Source organism: Ostrea edulis, chromosome 4, assembly GCF_947568905.1.
Source record: "Ostrea edulis chromosome 4, xbOstEdul1.1, whole genome shotgun sequence".
Lineage (NCBI taxonomy): Eukaryota > Metazoa > Mollusca > Bivalvia > Ostreida > Ostreidae > Ostrea > Ostrea edulis.
In genome coordinates this window covers 40,081,359-40,108,487 of record NC_079167.1, presented here as the reverse complement: position 1 = coordinate 40,108,487, position 27,129 = coordinate 40,081,359, and the positions used below count along the sequence as shown (strand labels likewise).

At 34.9% G+C, this 27,129-nt stretch overlaps 2 protein-coding genes across 5 annotated transcripts in view; one reads left to right on the top strand and one right to left on the bottom strand.

The window, feature by feature from the left end:
• LOC125671165 (CCR4-NOT transcription complex subunit 3-like) overlaps positions 1-2,420 on the bottom strand; it is a 28,853-nt gene extending 26,433 nt beyond the window's left edge. For 2 of the 4 annotated variants that reach the window (XM_056162628.1, XM_056162629.1), the window contains exon 1: positions 2,062-2,256. In XM_056162628.1, the coding sequence (XP_056018603.1) occupies positions 2,062-2,086 (25 nt within the window). In that variant the 5' untranslated portion in view covers positions 2,087-2,256. Of the gene's footprint in view, positions 1-2,061 lie in introns of all 4 variants that reach the window. The other 2 variants (XM_056162630.1, XM_048906685.2) reach the window with 2 other exon arrangements.
• A 49-nt stretch (positions 2,421-2,469) lies between these two features.
• Positions 2,470-26,266, top strand: LOC125671163 (centrosomal protein of 131 kDa-like). The gene is made up of 20 exons (XM_048906677.2): positions 2,470-2,602; positions 7,781-7,919; positions 8,046-8,088; positions 9,698-9,773; positions 10,046-10,157; positions 10,264-11,076; positions 11,227-11,487; positions 11,717-11,891; positions 12,115-12,299; positions 12,473-12,652; positions 13,001-13,126; positions 13,974-14,080; positions 14,979-15,075; positions 17,393-17,610; positions 19,469-19,694; positions 19,812-20,035; positions 20,950-21,034; positions 21,127-21,213; positions 22,152-22,369; positions 24,364-26,266. Exons 2-20 carry the CDS (start codon positions 7,782-7,784, stop codon positions 24,497-24,499), a joined length of 3,507 nt encoding a protein of 1,168 aa, XP_048762634.2. The 5' UTR covers positions 2,470-2,602; position 7,781; the 3' UTR covers positions 24,500-26,266.
• The last annotated feature ends 863 nt before the right edge of the window (positions 26,267-27,129 follow it).

Below are 27,129 nucleotides of genomic sequence, written 5' to 3'. Positions count from 1 at the left end.
CAAATTTGTGAAAGGTTCTTTACCCAGGAAGAAAAAGCTCAGTGGTAGAGCGCTCGCTTTAAAACTGGAAGGTCGTGAGTTCGAGTTCTGCTCGTGCCATGGCCACATCAAATCTAAGATTTAAATATATGCTCGCCAATATTTACTCATTTTATGCACAAAACACTACTGTGGCACACCCTAAACAGTGTAGATCAAAATTTTTGAATGCTTTAAATTATTTCTTTTTAAAGTGTGACTCTCAAAACAATTTTTGACTTCCAGAATTTAGCCACAGAGGGTCATCATGACCCTTGCAACTCAAAAAGTTAAAAAAAACACTTGTCACAATTTCAGTAGTAAAGTGTTTCCAAACCACCGAACGGTAAGATGCCTGTTGGATCTGTAGTTTAAACTGATTAAGTTCATTATTGTTTTTGTCATATGTGAGGCTGACAACAGTTTGACCGTTATCGGATGACATTTTGTCCCTCATGCATGTAAAAATAAAACATACGGGTCAAACCCCTGTATTTTACCAAACCCTGATTTAAACAACAAACCAAACCAAAGATCAAGGCAATGAATCGAGCGTTTATATTGAACTGAACAGTATCGATGTTTTGGTGAATTGTGTCAGACCTACTGATTAGGGCTGCAATGGGTACCCAAAATAACCGAGGGTCGTGTTGTTCGGGTCAGGTTCGGTTCCATTTTTCCGTATTTCAGTTCGGGTTTGGTTTTTAAAATAGATTCATTATTAGAAATCTGTTTAAACGAAATGTCGTCAAAATCCTCAAAGGTGGCGGTATTTTGATAAATTGTTAAATGATGGCATTGTGGACAAAGCTGTAAATAATGACAGTATATGTAAGATATGACAGACGCATTGAAAATATGCCAGAATCAACATCGTCAATGACAAAACATTGAAAGCAAGGATGGAAACGAGTAGAAGTGACAATGCTGTTTCTAGTACCATGGATGTCAAGTCTAAACCTGAGTCCAAGTCCCTGAGTAATTATTGTGACAAAATACAATAAAGGATTTTAATTTTATCTGTATATTAGATTTTTAAAATAGTTATATAGACCCGAACCGAAATACTCGAACTAAAAAATTTAGAACCAACCCGAAATTTTTTGGAACCGTGACAGTCCTACTATTGATAGGGTGATATCATAATGATTCTACCAATCAACCAGAGGAATACAATGAGGAAATACTGACCACTATGTAAAATTCATAACTGCATATTCCGAAAAATGATTCGTAAACGGTGAAACTTCTTGAACATAAAAATTTCCGCAAGCGAAATCATTATATAGAAAACAGATTTTTCCAGTCCGGAGAGTCGAATTCCGCTTTAGAGCGGAGAAAAATCATGTCTGGTATTCAACCTCAACCTATATCTTGTTCCTAAAAGTTTGACTGTATTCAGATGGGGAATGTATCTTAAATTTCCCTAGTGACATTGACCTTTCACATGTAATCTTGCAACCAATAACTAATATTTCAACAAGTTTGATAATAATGGAATCAATAAGTGACTAAAATATTGGACATAAGTCTCAACTTACATGGATGTACATACAAACAACTGAATGTACATACAGATGATTATGTTGCTTTCTCTCTACCACAACTCACATTGCAGGGGTCAACTTAAGATACCATTTAGCCCCCCCCCCCCCTTCCCTCCACAAACAGGGTTATGTGGCTGAACTATGTAAACCACAACCCAGAGTGTAATATGACATTGTGAACCATGACAATTTGCCTATTGTTACTGTTCATTAAACCGGTTACCGATTAACACTAGTCCTCTGTTGATGCTGAATCTCAACTACATCTGCCATTGCTATTTATTTTTAACATACAGTCTGTTAAAAGTACACATGCGAACATTTCTTTCCAAATGCATACTAGCAAAACGCTTACAGTGTATACTGTGTAATTTTGATATCTACAGTAGTTGCAATTATTAATGCAAACTGCATCCATAAATGTTTCAGAACAAAGATAATGAGGAACACTTGCAAAAATCAAAGAAGGGCATTGTAAAGGTCCATGTTTCCTCACCTTGTAGCTTCCGCCTATCAGCCATAGCTATAAGAATTCGTAGTAAAATGATAGAAGCATGCTATGATTATAATTCGGTACCAATTCAATGCCTTTCCGGTACCAAACTTATCTCACGAAGCTATATTTAAATATTCACTGAAAATCCAAAATGGCTCCTTTCTCGAAAAGTTTTCTCTTCACCACCATTAGATATGAATGTCTTTAAAAAAATAGTCCCCAGCAATATTGCATTAAACTTTGAGTTTCTTTTGAAAATAAATTAATAAATAAATATTAGAATTAATGGACATGACATATTACTTAGAAATAAGATAAAAGATTTTCGATATTGTAAATTAACCCAATACACATTTTGGACAAAGTTTTTGCCCAATAATATTTTGGAACTATTTATGGAAGTCTCGCAGGTGATTGTGGGACAGTTTGTTTACGCATGTGTTAGAAACATGCATTTCCGATTCCCTTGACAAGTGAACAAGTGAAAATCGCTCAAGTTGATCAAAGGTTTTTAAGATGCTCTTTGTCTAAGGGAAGCAAGGTAAACAGTGACGGTCGTCTGTATATTTTTAATCGTTTGTTTTTTTCTGCCACTCCAGTTAACGCCTTCGAGTATAACATCTAGACCTACTAATCTTGGAAATGACTGGATCTTGGGGTTGTTTGTAAACATTCTGCTGAAATCGTACAGAACAGAATGCACAGTCCTACCTACAATTTAATATGGAAAGATTTTTCTACCGTTAAGATTTACATTAACAATGGAAAGAAATACGTAGACTGAATTTAGTGCATTCTTTTGTTTTCAATGTTAGTGATCCAAATAATCTGTATACCGCGATATATGATATATAAGGAAACCAGCATTGTGTATTAAGAATGGACAGTGCTTTTTCTACATTTTTTACAAGGGTTCTGTGGCTTTCTAATGGGGAAAAATTGTCGACATTTCAGTCAAATTGGAAAAAATAAATTTTATCGTAAATAAGTTGTAAAATCATAATATGTATACGGTGTGACCGTTGGACCGAGCGAACCATGTAATGGTCATTGGAGTGTCCCAAGTGGTAATCATAATTCCGTTAAGTATGGTAGGTTATGATTCATTTAAAAATATATATTTTTAATGAAATTTTCCTTGCGCTAAAAACCCAGTAACATCTCAATATCAAAGGGGTTTATATGGGGACAACAGTTTTACAGGATCCGCCTATTCATTGAACGCGGGAAATAAAATGCAAGGCGACGTAAACTGTGCATTGTGACGTCACATTTAGCCTCGACTTTTTTCTCTTTGCCAAAGCAAACAATTATAAACAACAATAATACATTCCGTATGCAATGAAAAAGGCCGTTATAAAACTAAATAAAATTAACCAATAAATTCAAAATGGTAAAAATGTAACCGTAATTTTATCGTATATTCTTATTTAAAGAAACTCATGAACTCGTTCATCTATTTAGTCGTATTACGGTTTTATATGTAATTATTTGCTAAAACCTGTTACATTGATAATTATACTATTCACTTTAAACCAACTGAGTGTTTAAATTACGAATTGCACGTCAGAGTCTTCTATTATTGGCATTCAAAATAAAACACGAATAACTGTTGAAGCAGGTAATGAAAAAATAAATGGCGGCGCCCATATGGATCACGAAAATTTCAGTGAACGTATATAGAGATTGTCTCTTTTTCTTTTGCTGATTTTGACTTTTTTCTTTTACATACGTGTTACCTTTAGAGCCTTGCTTCGCGGAAGGCCCGTCCGACCTTTGCTCGGTATCAAACATTACATCTTTAATTTACACATCTAATTTTCTTTAACCTTCTAAAATTTTCAACTGTTCTATCCAAATCATTCCTATAGCTCTTTGTTAAAGCTTATATATATAATTCACATCGAATGTTTATTTTTTCAAATACGTTTTCCTTTCATAATTTTATTATTGGGGAAAATGCAAGCTATTGGGAAAAAATTTGCTATATTTAGGAAGGGAAAGGGCCGAAATTCAGACCCAAAATGGGCCTTAAAAAATCACTGATGGAATAAACAGTCTTTGGTCCAGTTCCGGATCACATCTTCATTAACGATTGCTGGCGTTATAAACCACGAAGGTAAGTTAGGTTTAAATCCCCATTTGAGAAGATCAGAAGTTAATCTAATGAAAAAAATTGAATTATTTGAAAATCATTGTAAATATCACCAATCTTTGAATTTTCCATAATCAAGTTTGGAACACTTCTAGTATACCGGCACCAAAATATGGCACTAAAATAAGTGCCGTCAAAGGTGGTTTAGTATATATATATGGTCGCGTGAGCGATCAGTGAAATTGTTAAAAGGCAAAAAACAGTGTACGCGAATGATTTTTAATTTTACCAGAAATTCGGTCTGGTAAACAATCTAGCTTTACCAGACCAAAAATAATTTTACCAGACCAAATTTTCTTATGTGCAAAATTCAATCTTTGCGCTTAATGTTTCTGAGTACAAGCCTATAGGGCAAATGAGAGTACAAAATTTGGTAGCCCAAATAAAATTTTACTAGCCCAAATGTTGTGTTGGAATGATTCAACATGATTCAAAATTTCAAGTTTAAACATTTTTAATGAGTATAACAAAACAAGTTTAGCTCTCCTTCAACTTCTAATTTTGTCATTTCACAGTCAGTATATTCAGAATCCTCCAATTCTGACTCTTCTAGTTCTTCATAATCACGCTCATCCTAATAAAAGTAAAAACAAGGGTTGTTCAATAGTTCAGTCACATATTCTGAATGTCTGAGGCGGTCACTTGTGGTTGTTACTTTGGCGCAGTGTTTACACCATTTATTATTTTCGTGTCCTTTTACAGAATCAATTCTATAATTATCAGAGCCAGAAACGAACTTACAATTTGCAGTGTTTTCCTTTCTGCACCAGATGCAATATACGAGATCATTGTGTTCAAATCGGGGCTGGTTTTCCTGCCAAGCACGCTAATATTTTCTTTGTCGCTTTGTTTCCTCACACTTCTTCTTAGCGACAACTTTCTCTGTAAGAACGGGTTGTTTCCCTGATTTCCTACCAGGAATTGCACATTTTTATATTTTAGTAGGGGATCATAATCCCCGCCGGAAATATATAACTGGCTTACAGGGCATGTACATCAATAATACTTGGTAGTCCGATCCTGATTTTACCAAAGACGGTTATCTACGGGCCTACAGAAATTCATATATATACCCTGATTTACCTTGCGTATACACGTTTATTTGGAAAAACTGAAGTAGTTTAACATGTTTAATACCGGAAATACTATAAACAAAACAAAAACACAATACCGGACATTTGGTCAGGAACTATACAAACTTTAACCGGACCGATCCATTTTTTACCGGAAATGTCCGACGGTCCGATGTATTTCGCATACTCTGAAAAAATTGAAAAAATTAAGTCTTAAATTGAATTTCTTGTGTAAGTTGAAGTTTAAAAACTGGTTTTTAAACCGTATTTTAAATTCTAAATAGGTTGTATAAAAATGTACAGTTTCTATTCCAAAATAGATAGGATCCATTGTTTAGGAAATTGTCACATGTGAGTTATCTTGCATAATTCTCCTAAATATTCTTGTCACTGATGTTTATGTAAGCAAACTGAATTTCATCTGGGATTGAGAAAGGATATTGGTTGCTTAATTTTTTTAAATACATCTATTTAATAGACTCATGTACATGACCAGCTAAATATACTTATTGGAGGCTACTGCCCCCAAGCCCCCGCTTGAATACGCTCAGATGTCACTGAACTTTCTAATCAAATATATTACATTGGTGAGTTTCACATCTTGGCGTCCGAGGTGAAAATGCAAATGGCTGTGTGTTTACAGTCGGCTTAGCAATGGCAAGGGGAATAACTGCTATAATGCACCGTCGCATGCTATTGAGGACTGGTATACTATACTAGAAACTTCCCCCTAGTTTATAGATCAGTTCCCAATAGTGATGTACCGATTGTCGCCGACTTTAAATTGTCGGTCGCTATACCTGAAACGATGTGAATAATTGATTGTCATTTTGAAAATTGAAAATTGTCGATGTCAGTATTTTTTTTTTATAATACGAATATTCCTGCCGCGACTTATCAAAAATAAAAATGGCTGACGAAGCTGAATCATATGATAAGATTGATTGATTGAATATTGTTTAACGTTTCTTTTGAGAATCTCTCACTCACATGGAGACGTCACCATTGCTGGTAAAGGCCTGCAAAATTTAGGCCTATGCTCAGTGCTTACAGTCTTTCAACATGGAGGGTCTTTATCGTGCCACACCTGTTGTGACACGGGGCCTAGGATTTTGTTTGCCTCTTACAACAAGCAAGGGGTAATGAGGCTCTATTCTAACCCGGATCCCATAAGAACAACAAAAGTCCCGGGAAAATAAAATCGAAAGTATGGGATTAACTTCAAAGTTCTACTTATGATTTTGGACGTCTCCATATGAGTGAAAAATTCTCGAGAGTGATGTTAAACAAGACACAATCAATCTAATGATTTTATTCTAATTAACTTAATATCTAGGGTAACATAAAGTAAATTTAATATATTTGTGCAATAAATTTGAAATCATTAAAATTCGATTATTTTTCGATTAATCAATCGAAAAGGTACATCCGATTAATCCGATTACAAAGTCCATGCCATATGAACCTGTCCTTATTGTATGATAAAATAGAATGTCTTCATAGTCTGACAGAATAACTTTAAAAACATATTCATCACATTAATTACAAGAAAAGTTCTTGTGTTGGATGTGCATATAGAATTTTCCCTTCACAGTTCTTCTTGCGATTGACGCTTTATATTGGTCAGATTTGGCAAATTTAGTAGATTCTCTTCCTCACATAGTTTAATAAGTTCGTCTGTTTTCTTGTAAGAATAATCAATTCCTAAATTTGACTTTAGAATTTTAATCAGTGTTGTGGTTTGCAGTCGGTTATAATATGTATTCGATACCATAATTCATATTACGTATGCCTAAGTATTAATGTGTTTACATTATGTTGTCCCGGTAGCTGGACTTTACGCGCCTTTAATTTGAAGAGTTCCACAAATGGAAATGATAAGTATTAGCCCCAGTGGTTAGAGAAAATTCTGCACTAGTACTAACATAGTGTAGTGCAGGCCACAATAAGAGATTAAAGTTTTACATACAAATATATAGGGAAAATAATTAAAAATCTTCTTCTGAAGAATTACTGGGCCAGAAAAGTTTACATGAAAGCTTCTCTGACATAGTGCAGATTCAAGTTTGTAAAAATCATGGCCCCGGGGGTAGGTTGGGGCCACGATAGGGACCAAAGTTTTACATGTGTATATATATGGAAAATCTTTAGATATGGGCCAATGTGACTCAGGTGAGCAATGTGGCCCATGAGCCTCCTGTGACGTCTTGAAATGGTCGGATGTAGCCATGGCACGAGCAGGGTTCAAACTTATGACCTTTGGTCATGAAACAAATGTTCTAACCAGAGACACCACAATAGGTTGAATATTATATGGTTAGCAAAGTTCTGTTACAGTACATTAGATTGAGTTGTGGTATAGATTGGCAGAAATTTAAAACTTGTTATTAAGGATCATTATAATATCTTCATTATGGTGCCAATATATGTTGTATATTTCACTTTTATTTTCTCATGATACACAAATAATTATGTCTTAATATTGCTGTAGAATGTCTGCCAGAAGTCATGGAGATGACCTGAGTCTCACAGGCTCTCAGATATCTGTTAGATCATCTTTAAAGAAATCGTCTTCAGCTCGTCAGTTGAATCGTCCCAGTTCTGCATCTAGTTCAAAACCGTCACAAGGGGTAAGTTGGCGTCAAAAACTTAAAAAGTTTCTATCTCACTTAAAATTGATGTCAGTTATTGGTCAAGTGCATGTTATTTTATTGATATGATGATTTCAAAATAAAATTTGGATTTAAATTTTTCAGGATGGCAATAAATCTGACAGCGTGAAAAGAAATTCCTTTCAAGGTGATTATACTGAGGAGCCCATGCTCATCAATTAAAAATTTGCAATTTGTTGAATTATAATTACATGTACCGTATACAGGAAAATATTTGCCCCCGTCTTATTTTTGCCCATTTCATCCTCGTCACTGGGCGAATTTAAGAGTGGGCAAAACTGTTTTCTCTCATATCTCTCTTTTAACACAACTATGTCTGCACGAATTCAAAATGAGGTAAAACTGTCTGCAAATGTAGAAAGGTGAAAATAATACGGTATATGCTTAAGAGAAATTTACATGAAGGCTTAAATTAAAATTTTGTGACGACTTTATACTGAGGTAAGTTTCCCCCAGAGGAAGTTGTCAAACTCAGACAGTTGTAAAAAAAAAAATAAATGAAAATGGACTCCAAAGTATTAGTGACAAGCCCTGACCTCTTAGCAATGAAGTTTTTTTTTTTTAAAAATGGAGCCGCTGGTAGGATTTGCAAGCTTGTATTTTTAGAGAATCGGTTCGTGGGGGCAACAACCGATAAGGAAGTCCCTTGCCAGTATGGCTGGTTTACAACAAACACCTCTACATGTATCATGTTTCATCTAATTTCTACTTTTTAAGAAAAATACATAAAAACTAATACTTAGACCTGTATGAAAATGTTTCCGTCGAAATTGAAAGATGAGCCAAAACAAAATACAAAGCTTTTCTGGTGATTACATGAATTTCACTGGAAAAATGATAATTTGCATAACAGGTTGTGCTGTACAGTTCCTGTCACTACTCCAATGAACACTGATCTCTGTCCTAGATTTATCATCTTGGTGAAAGTATTGGGGCAATGACTGTTGCTTCTACTCACTTATTTTTAGTATGGACATGATAACCCTTGGCAGCACATTGTATTGCATTTGTGCCAGAAATATCAAGGGCTATCAACACTTTGAAATCACATGACTGCAGTGTGTAAATTCAGAATAAAACAGTGTTCAGACAGTAACTGGAAAATCTCCTGTCATTTTAGAATTTATCTAAAATGAAAATTAGTTTTAAATTTTTACTTCTGAGGTTCTCTCCTTCAACAACTAAGAACTGGGTGCATTCAGATTTTTAAAAAATCTTTTTAGGTTATTCTTGATATCTTGATTTAACAGTTAATTTTCAGTGATTTCTTTTGGACACTGCAGGATGTGTTCTTCCTACACCAGCTATTGAGTTTTTATAATACTCCTCAGTTTACCAAATGAAAGAATGTGTGGAGTGACATGATAAATGAAGAAAATTTTGTAGTTATTGCTCTGTCCTCATATTTGTGTGCATCAGTAGGGATTAAATGTCAGTCAAACTGATACTTAAACCAGGATCCTTATTTAAACCAGGTGCTTTTCCAGTCCTGATATAATTGTGTTAGCATGGAAAAGTTGTAGTACATCAATTCCAATATAATAAAACAAAATTTACTATTGATGTGTGTTGAATCTGCACCCTCAAAACCCCTACCTACCCGGTACCTACCTACCTACCGACTGAACTCAGATCACCAACTGCAAACAAAGAATTTTTAAGTTGTTCTAACATAATTTTGTTTGTCGAAAGAAATTTGAATATATCTAGGAGCATCTGATTCTTTTGTTTTGTAGGTCAAGGTAATATAAGCCAGAGAAGTGACTTATCTTCAGCTAGTAAAAAAAACACAGCGAAAGGAAAATCACCAGGGTACAGAAAACCTGTTTATATTTTGATCCACTATACAGATTTCTCATTTGATAAGAAATGGAATTAATCTGAAATGAGTTCATTAATTTCAAGTTTTAATTGCCCGTACTTTGTTATCCAATGGAAAGCATTAGTGATTGTATATCATTAGTTTTTACTTTTAGGTATAATAGTTATTTTGGAATCGGATTATGGTTGTAATTACTGGACAACTTCAGTCTTCATATAGCATATGAACCCAGTAATATGAATTTTACTTTAATTTCTTTTAGGGATGATTTTTTGGCTTTGTTTGAAAGTTCCATTCAGCCAAAAATTAAAACACCTGCAGCAAAATCCAAAAAACCAGCACCCAATGCTGTGCAAGTGTTGTGGCAACAACCTGTGAGTAAACTTTTGTAGATAATGCTATTCATAAACACTAGAAAATTTCACGTGACTAGACTAGTTTCATATCTCATCTGATTATTCTGTTGAATTTGAATTGCAGTCAAAGAAATCTCCCTCTGGTGTTAGAGTAAATGGAAATGGGAATGTTTCTCCTAGTCCTGTACAAAATGTATTCCAGCCACGAAGTTATCGTAGTACAGATGAGGAATCAGATGAGGACATTTTGTCATCTAGTTACAGCAAAATTCAAGCTTTACAACAACTTCAATCTCAGAAACAGAAACCTCCCTCTCCTAGTGACATTTTGGGGGATTTTGATGCCTTAGTAAGAATGAAGAACCCCACGGGGAATAAAGACTTCAGTGGTGATGTCACTGCTCATCACAAACAAAATGTCCTAAGCTCCAGATCTGTGACAGGGGCTGAGAAAGGTGCTAATAACTCTCTGCAGTCATTGAATGGGATTGCAAATAACATGGTTGTGAAGGGCAAGTCTCCAAGGACTTCATTTACTTCTATAGAAAATTCTTATCAAAATATTAAACACAAAACGCCTGTTAATCAAGTGAAGAACATGCATATGAATGGTTCCAACAACACACAGACTTCTGTCGGTAGAAATATAGCGGAGGACTACATACAAACTTTAAACTCGGCTGCCACCAAAATCCAGAGGTGGTACCGTGCATATCGACAGAAAAATGGACATGCCTCTGGTGATAGTGCAAGGCAGAATGCAGGTACTGCTGCACTGAAACGTTTGATGCAGCAGAAGAGAGAAGAAGTACGAGAAAGTCATAACAAACTAGATTTATCTACACTGTCTGAAGAAGAATCGGGGAAAAAAAGGACAGAAGACAGAAAAAAGGTTCGAGAAGAGAGAGCTCGACAAGCCAGGCTTCAAGCCATCCAGGTATGTACCTCTTCACTCTAATGGTAAAGATAAAGGTTCCATGATGTTTTTGTTTTATCTCCATGCAGAACTCTTATTGTATGATGGCAATTCTTTTCAATCACTGAATACTTAGATTCATTTTATGCATTGTCATGCATGTATTGTTAGGATTTGCATAAGAAACGAGAAGTAAAAAGGGAAGAAGTAAAACGTAAAGCTGAACAGGAGGTATCTTATCTGCAAGCCAGTGGTAAGATCACAAAAACGCCCTACAAAACAAACCTAGGTAAAAAGAAAGTCGATAAAAACAAGGAGACTAACAAGGAGAAAGATGATGTTTCCTCGGAGCTCCAGAGTTCCCAGTCAGCACGGTCCAGTTCCAGAACAGTCAGCACGCTTAGAGCAGATCAGACGGACTCAGAATTTGAGGTAATACTTAAAAACAGAGCTAGAGGTATTTTGTTGAAATCTTAAAATTTAAAAGTTCTTAATTCATGTTAACAGGTCTTATGAAATTCAGTCATCGAATAATTTGATTTAGCACTAGGATTATCATTGTCAGATATAATGTACAAGAAAAGGTAATAAGCTTCATTGCCAAGAAAAGAATCAGGAGGACAAAAAATGAAGTGAAAAAAAGTATAAGTTTTCTGTTTAGTCTGCAAGCAATGTCCAGCAGTTAGACTCTAATCGACTGGAGAGTAGTAGAGAAACCATTCACGGGAGCGAGGCAGGGGCAAAGTCTACACTGAATGATCTTCTGGAAACTCTGAAAAAACTGGAGGAAGACGAACACCTAGAATCCCCCAGACCAGAGAGGAAAAATGCTTGGTGTAAGATTGGATTATTTCCCCTATCATCAGATCCTCCCCCTCCCTTGCATTGTGAACTTGTTGAAAATAATTCTAACACAACTTACAGAAATATTCAGATGTTCGTCTATGTTTCTTACTGTCTCATGGAATGGCAGGTTCATATTCAATGAGAAAAAATTGAAGAAACTATTGTTGAATTTCTGAGGTGAAAATGATTTTTTTTATTAATGTGTCATTTCAGTGGATGAAATAGATAAAGAAATAGACAATAGTAATCACCTGACTGAGAACCGCTTGAGAGAGCTGGCTCAATCCAAAGATGGTCCCCGTCATAAGGAGAGCTATCTCACTGATGATAAACTCCGTAGTATCATGTCCTTCCTGGATGAAGTGCAGGTGTCGGACAGAATAAGCGCAGTAGAACAGGTGATGATCATGAATTTACTGATGATTGACATTTTTAAATTTCAAAAATATCATTAGATTTTTGTATATACAAATATAATGTCAGGGTTTTAGAGGTAGCTGGTATTATGAACATTTCTGTATAAGGAATACATAAAACTTGTATCTTCCTTTTGTTCGTAACATTTATGTAGGAATTAAACAAGGTTTCTCAGGATTTTGAGATTCCACCACCTCTGGTTCCATCAGCTGATGAGTTGACTGATCTTGAGAATGCTCAAGCCACAGCTAATGAAGTGACCAGCACGGTCCTCTCCCAGAGGTTAGAACTGGAGGAGAAAAGGAGAACTGTCACCATGCTACAGAAAGCGCTGGTTAGTACCCAATACAGATGCATATCATCACACACTGTTCTAGTCAACATTTAAATCAAAAATCTTAAGTTAATATAGGTGCCTACATTTTAATACTATGTACATCATATACATGTACCTCAGTATATAAAACAGAAATCTCTGGCCCCGGGGTCATAAAACTTAGATCAGCCCACTTTTGATCTGTCTCACTTTTTCAGTTTTTGTTCCTTTTATTAAAATGAGACTTGGATCAAAAGTGAGCATGTCTTAAGTTTGATGACCCCTGAGCCAGGTTTGTACCTAAAACGTGTATATTGCTTACTACCTTGGTTAATATTTGATAAATCTGTATCCTTACACTTGTAGAATCAACAACGGGAATTGACAGTCAGACACGCTAAAGAGACAGAGAAGGAAATGAAAAAGCGACTTGATGTTCAAAAAGATGAATATGAAGAAACAATCAAGAGACATTTATCGTTCATAGATCAGGTACACTGAGTAACTTCCCCTCATTCTTCTTCTTCTTTTTTTTGGTGTCCTCCACTTTTCTTTAGTCTATAGTATATATAAGCTGAATGTTTATGTACTTATAAATCTCTTTCTCAGTGGACTTATCCATACTTCTATTGTATATATAAGCTGAATGTTTATGTACTTATAAATCTCTTTCTCTCAGTGCTCTTTTTCCTGTTAAGTTAAGATTAATTGTTAAATCCGCTTGCATATTTGCTACACAAATATCTAACAAACTCACATTGAGGGTCACATTCTGATGACCCGAGACAATGAATAATCATGAGATTGCTATAGCCAATCACAGTACATGTAACAGCCAATCACAATACATATAACTTCAAAAGTCCATTTTGTGTTTACTTTTAATTTGCTATTCAGCTCTCGTGTGTATACATTTGAGGTAATAGGACAATCGTTTCATCACTAATTCTTATCTTTTCATCTTTGTTCTCATAAAATCTCACACAAAACTCTGTTTTCCTAACATTTTAGTCTTTTGCAAAGGCTCGGGATGCAGTATATATTTACAATGAAGGACAAGCTTGAGATTTCCTAACAATCAGCTAAGATTTCTTCTGCAGTAATATCATTGGCTGACTGAACATTTCCTCCGACCATGAATAGGATGTTGTTAAATTCTTGTGTAACAAACTATGTGAGCAGATATCTTTTTAAAATCAGATTGGTTTCATCCTTCACTATTTCTGCCATGTCATGGTGCTATTAATCATCGGGAAATCAGAAGTTCTGGTAATTTCCATAGCTAGTAATACACAGCAGAATAAGTCGATAACATTGATTCATTTATTTCTTGATACAGTTAATTGATGACAAGAAGAATCTGAGTGAAAAGTGTGAGATGTTGGTGAAGGAACTGAAGACAGTGGATAAAAAATACCAAGATAAGATCAAGACAATGGCAGAAAAGTAAGAGGATTTAGAGGACACATGAAAAAGATTTTTTTATTCATTCTGGGAATGTTTTCTCTACAAATGTTGAACATTAATTAACTGGAAATCTGAAATTGAAAATCAGGCTGGATTTACACACTGGCTTAAGTCACTTTCCTGATTAATGCTGTCAGTTAATGAGATTGGCTTCTATATGTCGGCTTAGTGTTTCGTAAACATTGTCCATTGGATAAATGAAACTATTTTACTTGTAGTGTAAATTTAACAATAATTATTCAATGAAGTTAAACCACTTCAAAATTAAATTTTCCCATGTATTATATGAAAAGGGATGCAAACTCATATAAAAATATTTTGCAAACAAAATGGAAATTTCATACAAAACCACAAAAATTCATCCCCTATGAAAGTAAGTGTAATACTACATGTTGTGCATTATGAAAAGATTCACACCTTATCCAAATTTAACACATTCAATGTTTAATTTGATTCAGAATATCATTATTAATGTTTAAGACAGTGATGAACATTTTGACCAGCTCTTTCATCTATCTTCATTTCTCATTATTGCATAGAAACCAAACTAGAATTATAACTGAAGAAACATTCATAAAATTAATGATAAGCAAGTCTGAATATCTCTCAGTAACAGGTAGGGTCACACCGAATAATTCTAAACTCTTCTGGCAGAAATATGCATATTGAGGTAATGTATCATATCAGCTGACTTTATCAGCAGTAGCTGTGAAACAGATGAGAGGAGGACAGAATTGTTTATAGAACTCTTTAAAGAGCTTATCAGAGAACAATTTTGGAAAGGGTTTTGAGTCATCTTGTTTTATTGCAATGAAATAGAACACTCTTGTTACAGAAATAAATTGGTACTCATTTTTTGAATTATTTCCCTTTGTAGACATGCTATAGATATTCAGAAGATCAAAGATATGCATGAAGCTGCTGAAAAGTTAAGAAGAGAAAGATGGATTCAGGATAAAACGAAAAAGATCAAGGTAATTTGACAGATGCAGTTTAAAAAAAATTCATAGTAACTTGTTTAGACTATGAGAGTTATTTAGTTTATAACAATTTGATGTTGCTTGGACATCATTGTAACCATGGATTGGTTTAAAAGAGGAATAACTTTGTCCCAATATGTTAAAAAAAAAACAACTACCAGTAATACATGTACATGTGTATTCCTTGTCTGTTTAATTAAATATTATTACCTACAATAACATGTGTTTGGTTGGCTCAGTAGAATAAAGCATTGAGTACAAATCTATAGATGGCAAATTTATATCCTACAGAGGTTTGAATCTTTTTCTCAGATGATTTTTACCAATTACATTTTTTGGTCACCTGAGATCTAGGTGACTTATTGTAATTTATTTTTGTCGGTTATTGTGCATACTGAGTCGCACATGAATATTAGTGATTAGATATAAAAGTCGTGAATTTCATCACCCACTCCCCTACTCCCACCCCCAGAAGCTGAAGGGTGGGATAAAAAAAAGTTGAGAATGATGTGGTATTCAGAATTCTAATATTTTATTGCCAAACATCTAGCAAACTGTTTTCATAGCATGATGAGCATGGATGCCACTATCAAAATTGTGATATTCATGGCCCCTTGTTCATAAAGAAAAATGCATGAAATCTTGAAGATGCCTTTATAAAACTTGTGAAATTTATGGTTCTAGGTCAAAAGTTTTGCTGCTAGGGTGGTTCTCTATGGTTCATTATGGGAAAGTGCATAAAATCTTTAAAAATCATCGTTACCCCTTACATCTAGAACATAAACTGGACAGAGTTATCATGAATATGGGTTTTTTTTAATGAAAATTGTGAAATTCATGGCTTCTGGGTCCAAGTCCCAGTGCAGAGCTCTGTAGATACACTACTTTTGAGCATCTAGCAAACAAGCTAGATGAATAGTTCTAGTCTCTGAAAACTAAGATTTAGTAACTTGTATAAATATCTCTGTTTATCACCTGTCCTTTCATACTGCATTTTATTTATACCCATCAATGTTTCGTTTTTTGATACTGTGGATTTCACAGAATGTGATCCAATTTACCGGATCACCACACTATTTTTCTGAGTCTGTATCAGTATCCTCTGAAACTGATGATGTCACAATGCATCAATGCAACGTTTTTTTTTTAAATATTGACCATGTCACAAACAAAACTGCGTACACAAAGTATAATTTTGTCTGTGTTTTTGATGATTTGGATTACATTTATTATACCTCGTTGGGTATATGTTTTTGACCTGTCCATCAGTCCCTTCGTTGTCAGCGCAACTCCTCTGTTGCAACAGAATTTCGTGAAACTTTGTAGTTAATAAGGACACACTGTATAGATGTGCATATTCCCAGGAAAAATTCTGATTCAATAATTTTTCTGGGAGTTGTGTCCCTTTTGAACTTAAAATTTCGAGCTGTCTGTGTTTTTGCAGTAATGCATAGCATTACCATTCATTATGTGAGGCATTGTCAAGCAATGCTGGAGCATGGGGTATGTGAGCTTGCTCACTTTTTCTTTCATTATCTTATACATGTGGATTTAAAAATACATAAGAGGGTATATAATAAATTTATCATTACTACAGTAACTTGATCCAAAGAGTTGGATAACGTACCGTTGACAAGTGCGGACCATCAGATGTTCACTTCGCACCTCGTGTGATCTGATGATCTGTGCCTGTTAACTCGATGTGATCCGACTCTTCAGATTAAGTTACTGTAGTAATGATATCTAGGCCATAATCTTGAAGTAGAAGAACATAAGAAAGTCATAATTATCTCGAATGTTCATTGTTAGCAGATTATGTCATGATCTTTAATAAAAAAAAAAAAATTAAAATATGTCATGTACACGTAATGAATAGACATAAAAAGCTCATATTTTGTGCAAACATTTTTTTATGAACAGACAATATTTTGTGATTCTGAACCAAGATCATTTGGCCAAGGTCAAGACTAGAATAAGTTGTAAAATATTTGTCATTGTTAGGATCCCAAACTAAAGGCTAAGGTCAAAGTCATCAGACAGAGTGACAAGGTTAAATATCTATTCTAGACCATAACTTTGTAATGGAGTTATTAGACTGATTCTTGGTACAGAGTTCACCAACAAGCAATGTGATATATCCTTGAATATTAAGTCATTCGGCAAGGTTATGGTCACTGGTAAAAAATTTGTGGCCGAGAACTTTGTAATGGAAGGATAGAAGAAGTTCATCACAGTGTATCATAACTTTTGATGGCCTTGATCATATAGACGCTACATAAATATATGTTCTTGGTATATTTTTTCATGGCAGGAAATGACAGTGCAGGGTCTTGAACCAGAAATTCAAAGGCTGATAGCCAAGCACAAAAATGAAATTAAAAAAATTAAACAGATCCATGAGGCGGAGATCCTTGAATCGGATGAAAGGGCTGCCCAGCGATATGTCAGGATGACTGAGGAACTCCGTGACCAGCTAGCCAACGAAAAGGAGGCTGCCTGTGCAAGGGAAAGAGAACTAGCTAAACAGAGGTAAACCAGTCATTGCAAGAGAACATTTTCTCTCATATCTACGTATGTAAGATACAGATATTCTATGAAGGAAAGGTATGTAAGATATTTCTATCTTTCATATCACGTGACGTTTATCTTGCATATCCCGTGACATCATAATCAATACACAACTACCTTGCAACTTACCTCGCCTCGATTGACGAACACTAGCGTCTGCAAAGCTTTTGTACAAAAAATGACAGATTGTAATGTCCCTGATAATCTCCAGGTGTATGTGACCGAACACAAAAAATACACATTCCTTGAACAATTACTGCACACTCAACAAGTCACAAATTCCTCATGCACCTATGTCATCCGGTGCATTAGGCCTATGCCAGTTCACAGAAACCCAGCCCACACGGTCTATTAGTTCTAGGCCTACCTCCACATTCACTCTGTCAACATCTACTGTCCGTTTCTCAGGTGAAATAAGTGCCTTCAATGTCCCATGAGACTCGAGTCCTTGCACGCGTGGAAAACGAAAGTCTAGCCATGCCCATATTCACCAACAAAAACCACTTGGTATCTCTCTTCCCACACTCGTCATTAAATAACTGCTCAATTAATATCAATATCAATGCTCCTCTAAGAAAAAAACGTGCAGTTGTGGATTCATATTCTGATTAGGTCTGTCAAAATGTTTCGCGCTGATGGACTGTCGAGTTACGTCACGCATCACCCTGATTATTGATTTATTCAAAGAGGAATAACTCTAATACAATTCACTTATACACTCGTCGGCCGATTTTTTGTCGGCAACATAGTTGCCAAAATGAAGGTCATAGAATTCGATTCTGGTGTTATTTTTAATGTACAGCAAAAAATTAATTAATTGGAAAATTCTAAAAATGGCGTCACTAGGCACAAGGAAAACGGAAAACTCTAGAAATATGAGAGAAAAATACTCTCTTATGAGTTGCCATGAAATATTAAGGTGATTCCACCCTCGGGGTTGCAAAAAAGCGGTAAAACCCTCGGCAAAGCCTCGGGTTTCACCGCTTTTTTGCAACTCTCGGGTGGAATCACCTTATATTTCATGGCTACTCATAAGAGAGTCTTATAAGCTCACCTAAGGCGAAGGTTCAAAGGAGTTTTCTTATTCAGAATTTGTCTGGCATCTGTTGTTGTCGTCATTAGCTTTTCACATTTTCATCCTTTTGTCCAGAACCACTGGGCCAATTTCAATCAAACTTGGCACAAATCATCCTTGGTTGAAGGGAATCCCAAGTTTGTTCAAAAGAAGGGTTATGTCCACTTCAAACGGGAGATAATCAAGAAAGGACAAAAATTGAGTAGGGTTATATACATGTAAAAGTCTTCTTCTCAAAAAAGACAGAAAAGTTGAATGCTTTCAGACAGTGTAGATTCAAGTTTTTTAAATCATGGTCCCAGGGGGTAGGATGGGGCCACAATAGGTATTCAAATGTATACAAGTGGATATATAGGAAATATCTTTAAAAATCTTCTTAAGAAAAACAGGGCCATGATAATTTTGTATATAGGTTATTTCATGGCAAGATCTTGGATTTCATTTTTGACCTTTTGACTTTGTATAATGGTTATCATGTGACCCTTTGGAGCTAGGTTGGGGCTACAATATGGGGTTAAAAATTTTCATGGGAATGAAGATCGAAAAACATTTTGTACAAATCTCAACAGCTGAACAACAGCAGGGCTAAGGTGACTTAGGTGGGCGATGTGGCCCATGAGCCTTTTGTTTGATGTAGTGTGAGCAGAGGCAGTTCATTTTTGGGTTCAAAATTGTCCATTAGAGCTTTTGAAATGATTGAATGTTGTAGTTCTCTTTAAATATATCAGTTTTTTAATTTTATAGATATGAGAAAGAACTGCAGAATGAGGAGGAGGCCTATCAGCAGCAGAGGCGTCGTTTGTATCAGGAGGTGCAGGAGGAGAAGGAACGTGTGGCCCAGCAGGCGTCACGGCAACGAACTGAGCTGGACAAGCTTCAGCGACAACTGGAGGACAGCCATGCTTTGGCTCTAGCTGCCATGAAATCCGAGTTTGAGAAAGCCAGGGAGGAGCAGGAAAATAGACACAAGGTAGAAAAGCTCATTGGTGAAAGTTACCTCATTGATGAAAGGGTTTTAAACAATCATGAAATTTCAAAAACAGTTGGATGAAGAAGTTATTGTGTATTGGTGATATGGTTATTGTAGACTGAACTTCGAGAATTGAGAGAAAGACTAGCTGTGGAAAAAGCATCATGGGAAGAGAACTATATGAAGAAGCAGGAAACATGGATGTTACAAAAAGAGCGGGAACTGAAGGATCAAGTGAGGAGGGACCGGGACAAGGAGATCGAGTTAGTGATCTCTCGACTAGAGGAGGATGCCACTGCTAGCCGTGAGGAAACAGAGAAAGCAGCAGACAACAGAATTAGGTATGTTATCAATTGCTAATGTAAATTAAAGGGGAGGTAACTTTGTTCAGCATAAAACTGGATAGTATGTAAATTTTGTATCGAATAGTAATTGGATTTTATAGTATTTTTGTAATACATATTTTGGGTATTTCTTCAAAGTTATTAGGTCACCTGAGTTAACTTAGGTTTAGGTAAAGTTTTAAGACCACATCTTGTTATACCCCCCGCAACAAGTTGTGGGGGGGTATACTGGAATCGGGTTGTCCGTCTGTCTGTCCGTCCGTCCGTCTGTAGACGCAATGGTTTCCGGGCTCTAAAGCATTATCCTTTCCACCTACCATCACCATATCATACATATGGACTACCCATGGGATGAAGATGTTCTCTATCGATTTTGGGGTCAAAAGGTCAAAGGTCAAGCGCACTGGACATCGAAGTAGCAATATGGTTTCCGGGCTCTAAAGCATTATCCTTTCCACCTACAGTCACCATATCATACATATGGACTACCCATGGGATGAAGATGTTCCCTATCGATTTTGGGGTCAAAAGGTCAAAGGTCATGCGCACTGGACATCGAAGTAGCAATATGGTTTCCATTTAAATTCTTTAATGGCTTTTTTCATCGCATGGAGATGCTGTGTTCCTAGATACCTTTTGGATCATAATACATAATACCTATTACCAACACCCTTTGGGAGATTGGGGTAAGCAGGGGGTATTCTTAGTGAGCATTGCTCACAGTACCTCTTGTTTTATACTGTTGCTGAATATTAGAATTTAGCTTAGATATTCAGAACAGGAAATTGTTTCTAGATTTTATAGCCGTTGGGAGTAGTGATACTTTTAACTCAGGTAACTGATAAGGCCTGTGAGCATCTTATTTTTTTTTTAAATTGAGTTTTTTAATTCATTTATCTGTTGTTTTCTAGGAGATTAAGGGAAAAGTATGATTTAGAAATGAAAGACTTGGAGAGATCAGAACAGCAAGCTCTGGAGAAGTACAATGAAATGAAGGTAAGGATAAACTTTTCTGCAGTAGAAACTATTGTACATTGTTGTTGCTAAGCTTACTGTTCATAATGATTCAATGCGTTTATGATTTTCAGGCTCGATTGACAGAAGTAAGCGGTGAAAATGAGTGTATATTGGTCAAGCTGAGTCAGAAAGATCAGGAAATATACAATCTACAAGAGGTGGGTGTTCAGAGCTGACTCCAACTGTTTCACTCAAATGCAGTCCAGAATGCATTTACAATCCACTGAACTAAGCGACTTTGTCATATTTGACTATATTTAATCCTGTCCAACACTATTATCTATCAAAAGTGACTGTATTATCTCCCTTTAGTACATGACAAACAATGGCAATCGTTTATCCTAGAGGTTTGATTCAGCCAGGTTTTAGAAAATCATCACAGCTTTCATTTAATAAATATCAGTCAACAACATGAGTATGTATGTTGAAGCATAAAATGATAGGGCTTGTCAGGCTCGCTGGTTCATGCCTAGTAGTCAGGGGTGATGCCCGAATCTCTTGGTCAATAAAGGGTATAATTTCACTTCTTTGTAATTATTAAATAACATGCATATACACATCTATATGTAGTTTCAAAATATTTAGTAAATAAACTGATTTCATAAAGACCAAATCTTTAAAATACGATTGATCAGAGGCCATACTATTTACATTGGCCAACAAATTTATTCATCAAAAATAGTACCTTGTATGTCAATAAATTTTACAGAGTGAATTTTTCATTTTGTCTTTGTAATGCTTTAAGTATTAAACATTCCAATGCCTTGATGTTACTTTGAATTGACCATGCATGGTGTGAAATGAAAACTGAAGAAGATGGAACACCTTTACGAGGGGTTTCTTAAGATTTATTGTGTGTCTTTGAAATAATCTGTAATTACCCAGATTGTATTCAGCAATGTCCTGTCAAAGGCTACCTTATTTGCAGCAGTCTTTTAAAGGGTCACTTACGACAGTCTAGACTGTACTTAGTTTGAGTGTTTATCAATGGAGTCCATGGAGATGCAAGTAGTGTGCAATTTTGAAGATATAGAAGTGTTGCAGAAATACATGCATTTTGAATCCTGATGATTTCTCTTTTTACTTTGTGGTATAGCTCACAGACAAAATGCACAGAGAACGGGACAGAGTTTCGGACATAATCCGACAGGAATTTGCAGATAGATTGGTGACGACGGATGAAGAAAACAAACGTGTGAAAAACGAGATGTCTGAAATGAGAGCAAGACATCGTATTGAGCTGGATAAATGCAAAGAACAGATGGAGGGTGTTCGTAAACAAAAGGATGAGGAGATGGAAGAAGTTCACAAAAGGTTAGACCTGTAGCATGGCTTCTTTGTAATTATGATAGTTTAATTCATCTGTGTAAAGGATGGCATACATGTTCTGTAAATCATATTTTATTCACAAGAACATTATGTACATGTAATTTCACAAAACTAGTCGTTTGTAAAAATTTATTTCTCTCAAATTATCTCTTTATGTACAGTAGACTTAAGGACAGATGATACAAACAATTTTTTGTCTTTCGAAGATACTTTATATGATGTCATTCTTTTATAAAAGTGGATAATTCCTTGAATTCTTTTCCCCTTTGACTTGGAGAGTGAAATATTTTCCATATTTCCAAAAAAGTACAAAACAATAGTTAGCATGGTAAATTAGTTTATTCTTCATTTGTTTACCTTTTCTATACCTCAAAAATTGGTTGTCAGGGAGAACAGAGTGTACTGATATTAAGATTTACAACATAACATGTAAAATATTAATGCATTACAAATTTTACACTTGGAAAATATCAATTGCTTCTTCAATAAAATTACATATATGGACATTGCACCCTCAGTAAAGGTTTACAAATTAAGATAAACTTCATAATATGTTGACTTAATGTTTAAAGTGTAATATAAACTTAAAAATCATATACCATATGGGGTGAATTTTCTGAGTAGAAGCAAAATTGTAAAAATCACATTGGCTGATTTTCTCAAGACAAAGAAGAGTTATCTCCCATAATATAAGAGTAAAATTTTACAACTTCTGAAAATAATTTACAATGCATTTATGATTTTACTGTTTGTTTTATTTATTTTTTTGGTCACTCTTTATTTTCCTTTGCTATTCATCTCTGAAAAGAAATAAAGAAATGCCTAATACAGGATCTCTTTGATGTGCCATTTTACGTTAGTTTCTACAAAATGACGTTTCCCAGTAGAAATAGGAGAAAGATGACTGCATGCTTCCTGCTGACACCTCATATATAGCAATGATCCAAGTCCATACCGTTTTTCGTCCTCACAATGTCTTATGCGTTGTTAAATCTAGTGGTCTACCACACGCAGCACAACCTTTTTCCAAATTGTCCACTTGAATTCCAAGTTCCACAACTCGTCTCCCACTTCTCCAACAAATCATCTCCTCATGCTCTTCTTCCGATTCCTCACTCTCTGATACATCAGATGGATACCTGTCTTCATTTCCTAAGCATTCTTGTGAATTATCACCAGAGGAACAATTTTTTCTTGATTCAGCCAACTTCTCCTCGATCACCACATTGTTATTGGCATCAACATTCACTATCTTACGTCCAAGGGATAATACATAACCTTTCGTAGCATTCTGTAACCTTTGATGATGTTTTTTACCAATAATTTTTCCTGATTATTTCCTCCTGAATGATTCTGGCACCATAATTGTTTACATTGTTTACTGACCCCCCTTCCTGCTCTTAAAACACAGAAGAGTTCCAAACAACTATAAATGAGAAAACCAAAACCAACCAAACTATTTTTTTTTACCATGGGAACTCTTCAGTGTTAAAGGTAGAAAAATTTGTTTATATCATCTGGCCTTAACCAATAAATAAAGATTTGCAAACGTTATGTTTTGTGAATAAATATGCGCAAAAAATAGGTCTAGTGAAATAAAATTGATATCACCTACAGTAATTCAAAAATGAATGCACAAAGCATTGAGTGGCAATGAATGGGATCCTGATGGTTTCCAATGTGTGTAGCTCTGTTCAGATGTTATGCGGAGTACTATCAAAGTGAAATTGCACACTTTTAATATTTTGTAAATTAAAAAAATTAATATGTCTTGCACTGTAGACAAACTTTTATTCACATGTGAGAAACTTGAATGGGATTTACAAATATTTGTTGTTGTGAGACAGTCACGATGTTTATGCATATGATGTACCTGTATATTTTTGCTCACTTGAGAATTAAAAGATTGGTTTACAAACCAAAAAAGTACTATGTATCTATCGGGGTGTAATGTAATGCAATGCATATGTATTCATTAGGGTGAAACAAGCCATTGTGAAGAAAGAAGAGGTTGTGACCCAGTTAAGGGACCAGTTTAATGCTGCACAGAAGAGAGCAGACCACCTCGAGGGCTTACTAGAACAGCAAAGAAAGCAGTTGTTGGGCAAAAAATGAAAACTGAGGGATTGCATGAAAAGGGCAGAGCACTGGAAACCTTTACTGGAGTAGAGATTATACAGGGCAGTGATGAGCAGGGATATTAAAGTGTAGGCTGGGACAGATATCAGGCAGCTGTTTGGTATAAAAGATGTGGCATGAGACGAGTTGTGGATGAACTGTTTCGATATTATCCCAGTAGATGCTCAAACAGAACATGCACTATGTGAAGAGTGGGTTTTGTCATGGTTCTCACCTTTATACATGTGCAAACTTGTATACAATTATCTGTATCCACTTAACATGTGAGGAGAGGTGAATACCGTATATTGTGTTTCACCAAGGTGTCTTTGCAGTAACCCTCAGACCACCATCTGATGTATTTGTGCATTTCTGTACAATTTAAACAATTAGATTGAATTTTGACTGAATTACCTGAGAGATGGAGAATTTAATTGTAGTTAACAATTAGATTGAATTTTGACTGAATTACCTGAGAGATGGAGAATTTAATTGTAGTTAACAATTAGATTGAATTTTGACTGCATTACCTGAGAGATGGAGAATTTAATTGTAGTTAACAATTAGATTGAATTTTGACTGCATTACCTGAGAGATGGAGAATTTGATTGTAGTTAACAATTAGATTGAATTTTGACTGCATTACCTGAGAGATGGAGAATTTAATTGTAGTTAACAATTAGATTGAATTTTGACTGCATTACCTGAGAGATGGAGAATTTGATTGTAGTTGTATGTTGAATCTGTATCACGTAGTTATGCTTATCTTTTTTTTTTTTACTTTAAACATCAAACTTGAAAGACATCAATTTTCATCTTAGGTTGTTTTAATCAATATTAAGTACATTTATATTACTTTTGTCCTGTCCATGTATTTGGAAATTCTTTAATATTACATGCTTCTCAGTCTGTTTAATGTTAGTGAGCAGTAGATGTTGTTACATGTTATTTAGTACAGAATAATGGTGGTTTATTAATTATGTGTATCTTTACATGCTGTAACTTGTGGTTACTTCAAATGACATTCTTTAAATCCATCCAAAGTCAAGTCTGTGATATTTTGCATGTCTTATGTATATGTAGGTACTATTATTTTAATTTAAAAGTTTTTTTTTTAAAGATTATAAATCTTTTGAGAATTTTTGTTAATGGTGAAAATGTTTTCAGAATTTTGAAAGAGCTTATCTATATTTATAAAGAATAAGAACTTTCTCCTTTCTTTTTGTTTTGCTTCATTGAATTGATCTGAGAATGGGAATCTTCGTTGGAAATACATGTACATTGTATTTGCAATTTTTGATTGAACCCACCATAATCATGGGAATACCTATGTATAACTGGGAATTTTGAACTATCTAGCTTAGTGTTTTGAAGGAGTAGTCACATAGTGTATGCCAAATTCATATACTTCTTTTCTAAGACTTGCAATACATTATAACCGTATATCATACTTTACATACCTGTATATGTAGGTGAAAGCAATCTCTAACAGTAAAATGCACATTCCAAGGAGGAGTTTTTAAGGATGATTTTTTACAACAGATATTTCAGTAGGAAAGGAGTAATGTACATTATTTTGTTATGAATTGTAATAACTTGTACTGGAGGGCTTCTTAGTTTTTTTTATTTATTTATTTAAAAAAAAAATAATTTTAGCAAATTGATTTTTGTTAGTATATAAGTTTAATATGTAGTTTGGAGGTTGTCCTAAGTTGATATTTTGTTATGTTTTTAGAAGACAATAAAATAAAATTTTGATTTAAATTTTTTTTTTTTTTTTATACACATGAAGGACAGGAACAGGTTTTGAATAGTCACTGGACAGAAAGTACAGTCAAATCTTGTTATTTCAAACATGATGGAGCCAAGAAAAAACTGAGATTTGGGATTTCCAACTCACTTTGACATATCCCTGGTATTCGAGATATGGAAGTTTAACTGTACAAACATGCAGTGGATATTTATGTTCAACTGTACAAACATGCAGTGGATATTTATGTTCAACTGTACAAACATGCAGTGGATATTTATGTTCAACTGTACAAACATGCAGTGGATATTTATGTTCAACTGTACAAACATGCAGTGGATATTTATGTTCAACTGTACAAACATGCAGTGGATATTTATGTTCAACTGTACAAACATGCAGTGGATATTTATGTTCAACTGCTTTGTCGCTGATTTTTTGGTTCAATAATGCAATCCCTTAGTGTTCCAGAATATGATAAGACATAAATATACGCAAGTGCAGGATATGTCTAATGTTATTCTGATGACCTATTGTGAACTCTGCTTTTCTGTCATGTGATTTCTTTTGAACAATTTAACCTTTTGAAACTACTGGACCAAATTTAATAAATTTTTATGAATATTAATGGCCTTTTAGTAGTGGAGTAATCAAACTCTATAATTTCAAGGTGTTTGCCTTCAGTATTCAAATATACCTCTGCTCTGGGACAGTTATAATGAAGATAAGAGATCTATAAGTTGTAAACATTGTTTTGTCCCTTGGCGAAGGTAAAAGGTCTGGAATCGCTTTGTGCAATATGATAAAACAGGTTAATCAATAAATCAAAATGTACATGTACATAATAATTGCATCATTACTAGATACTATTGTGTGG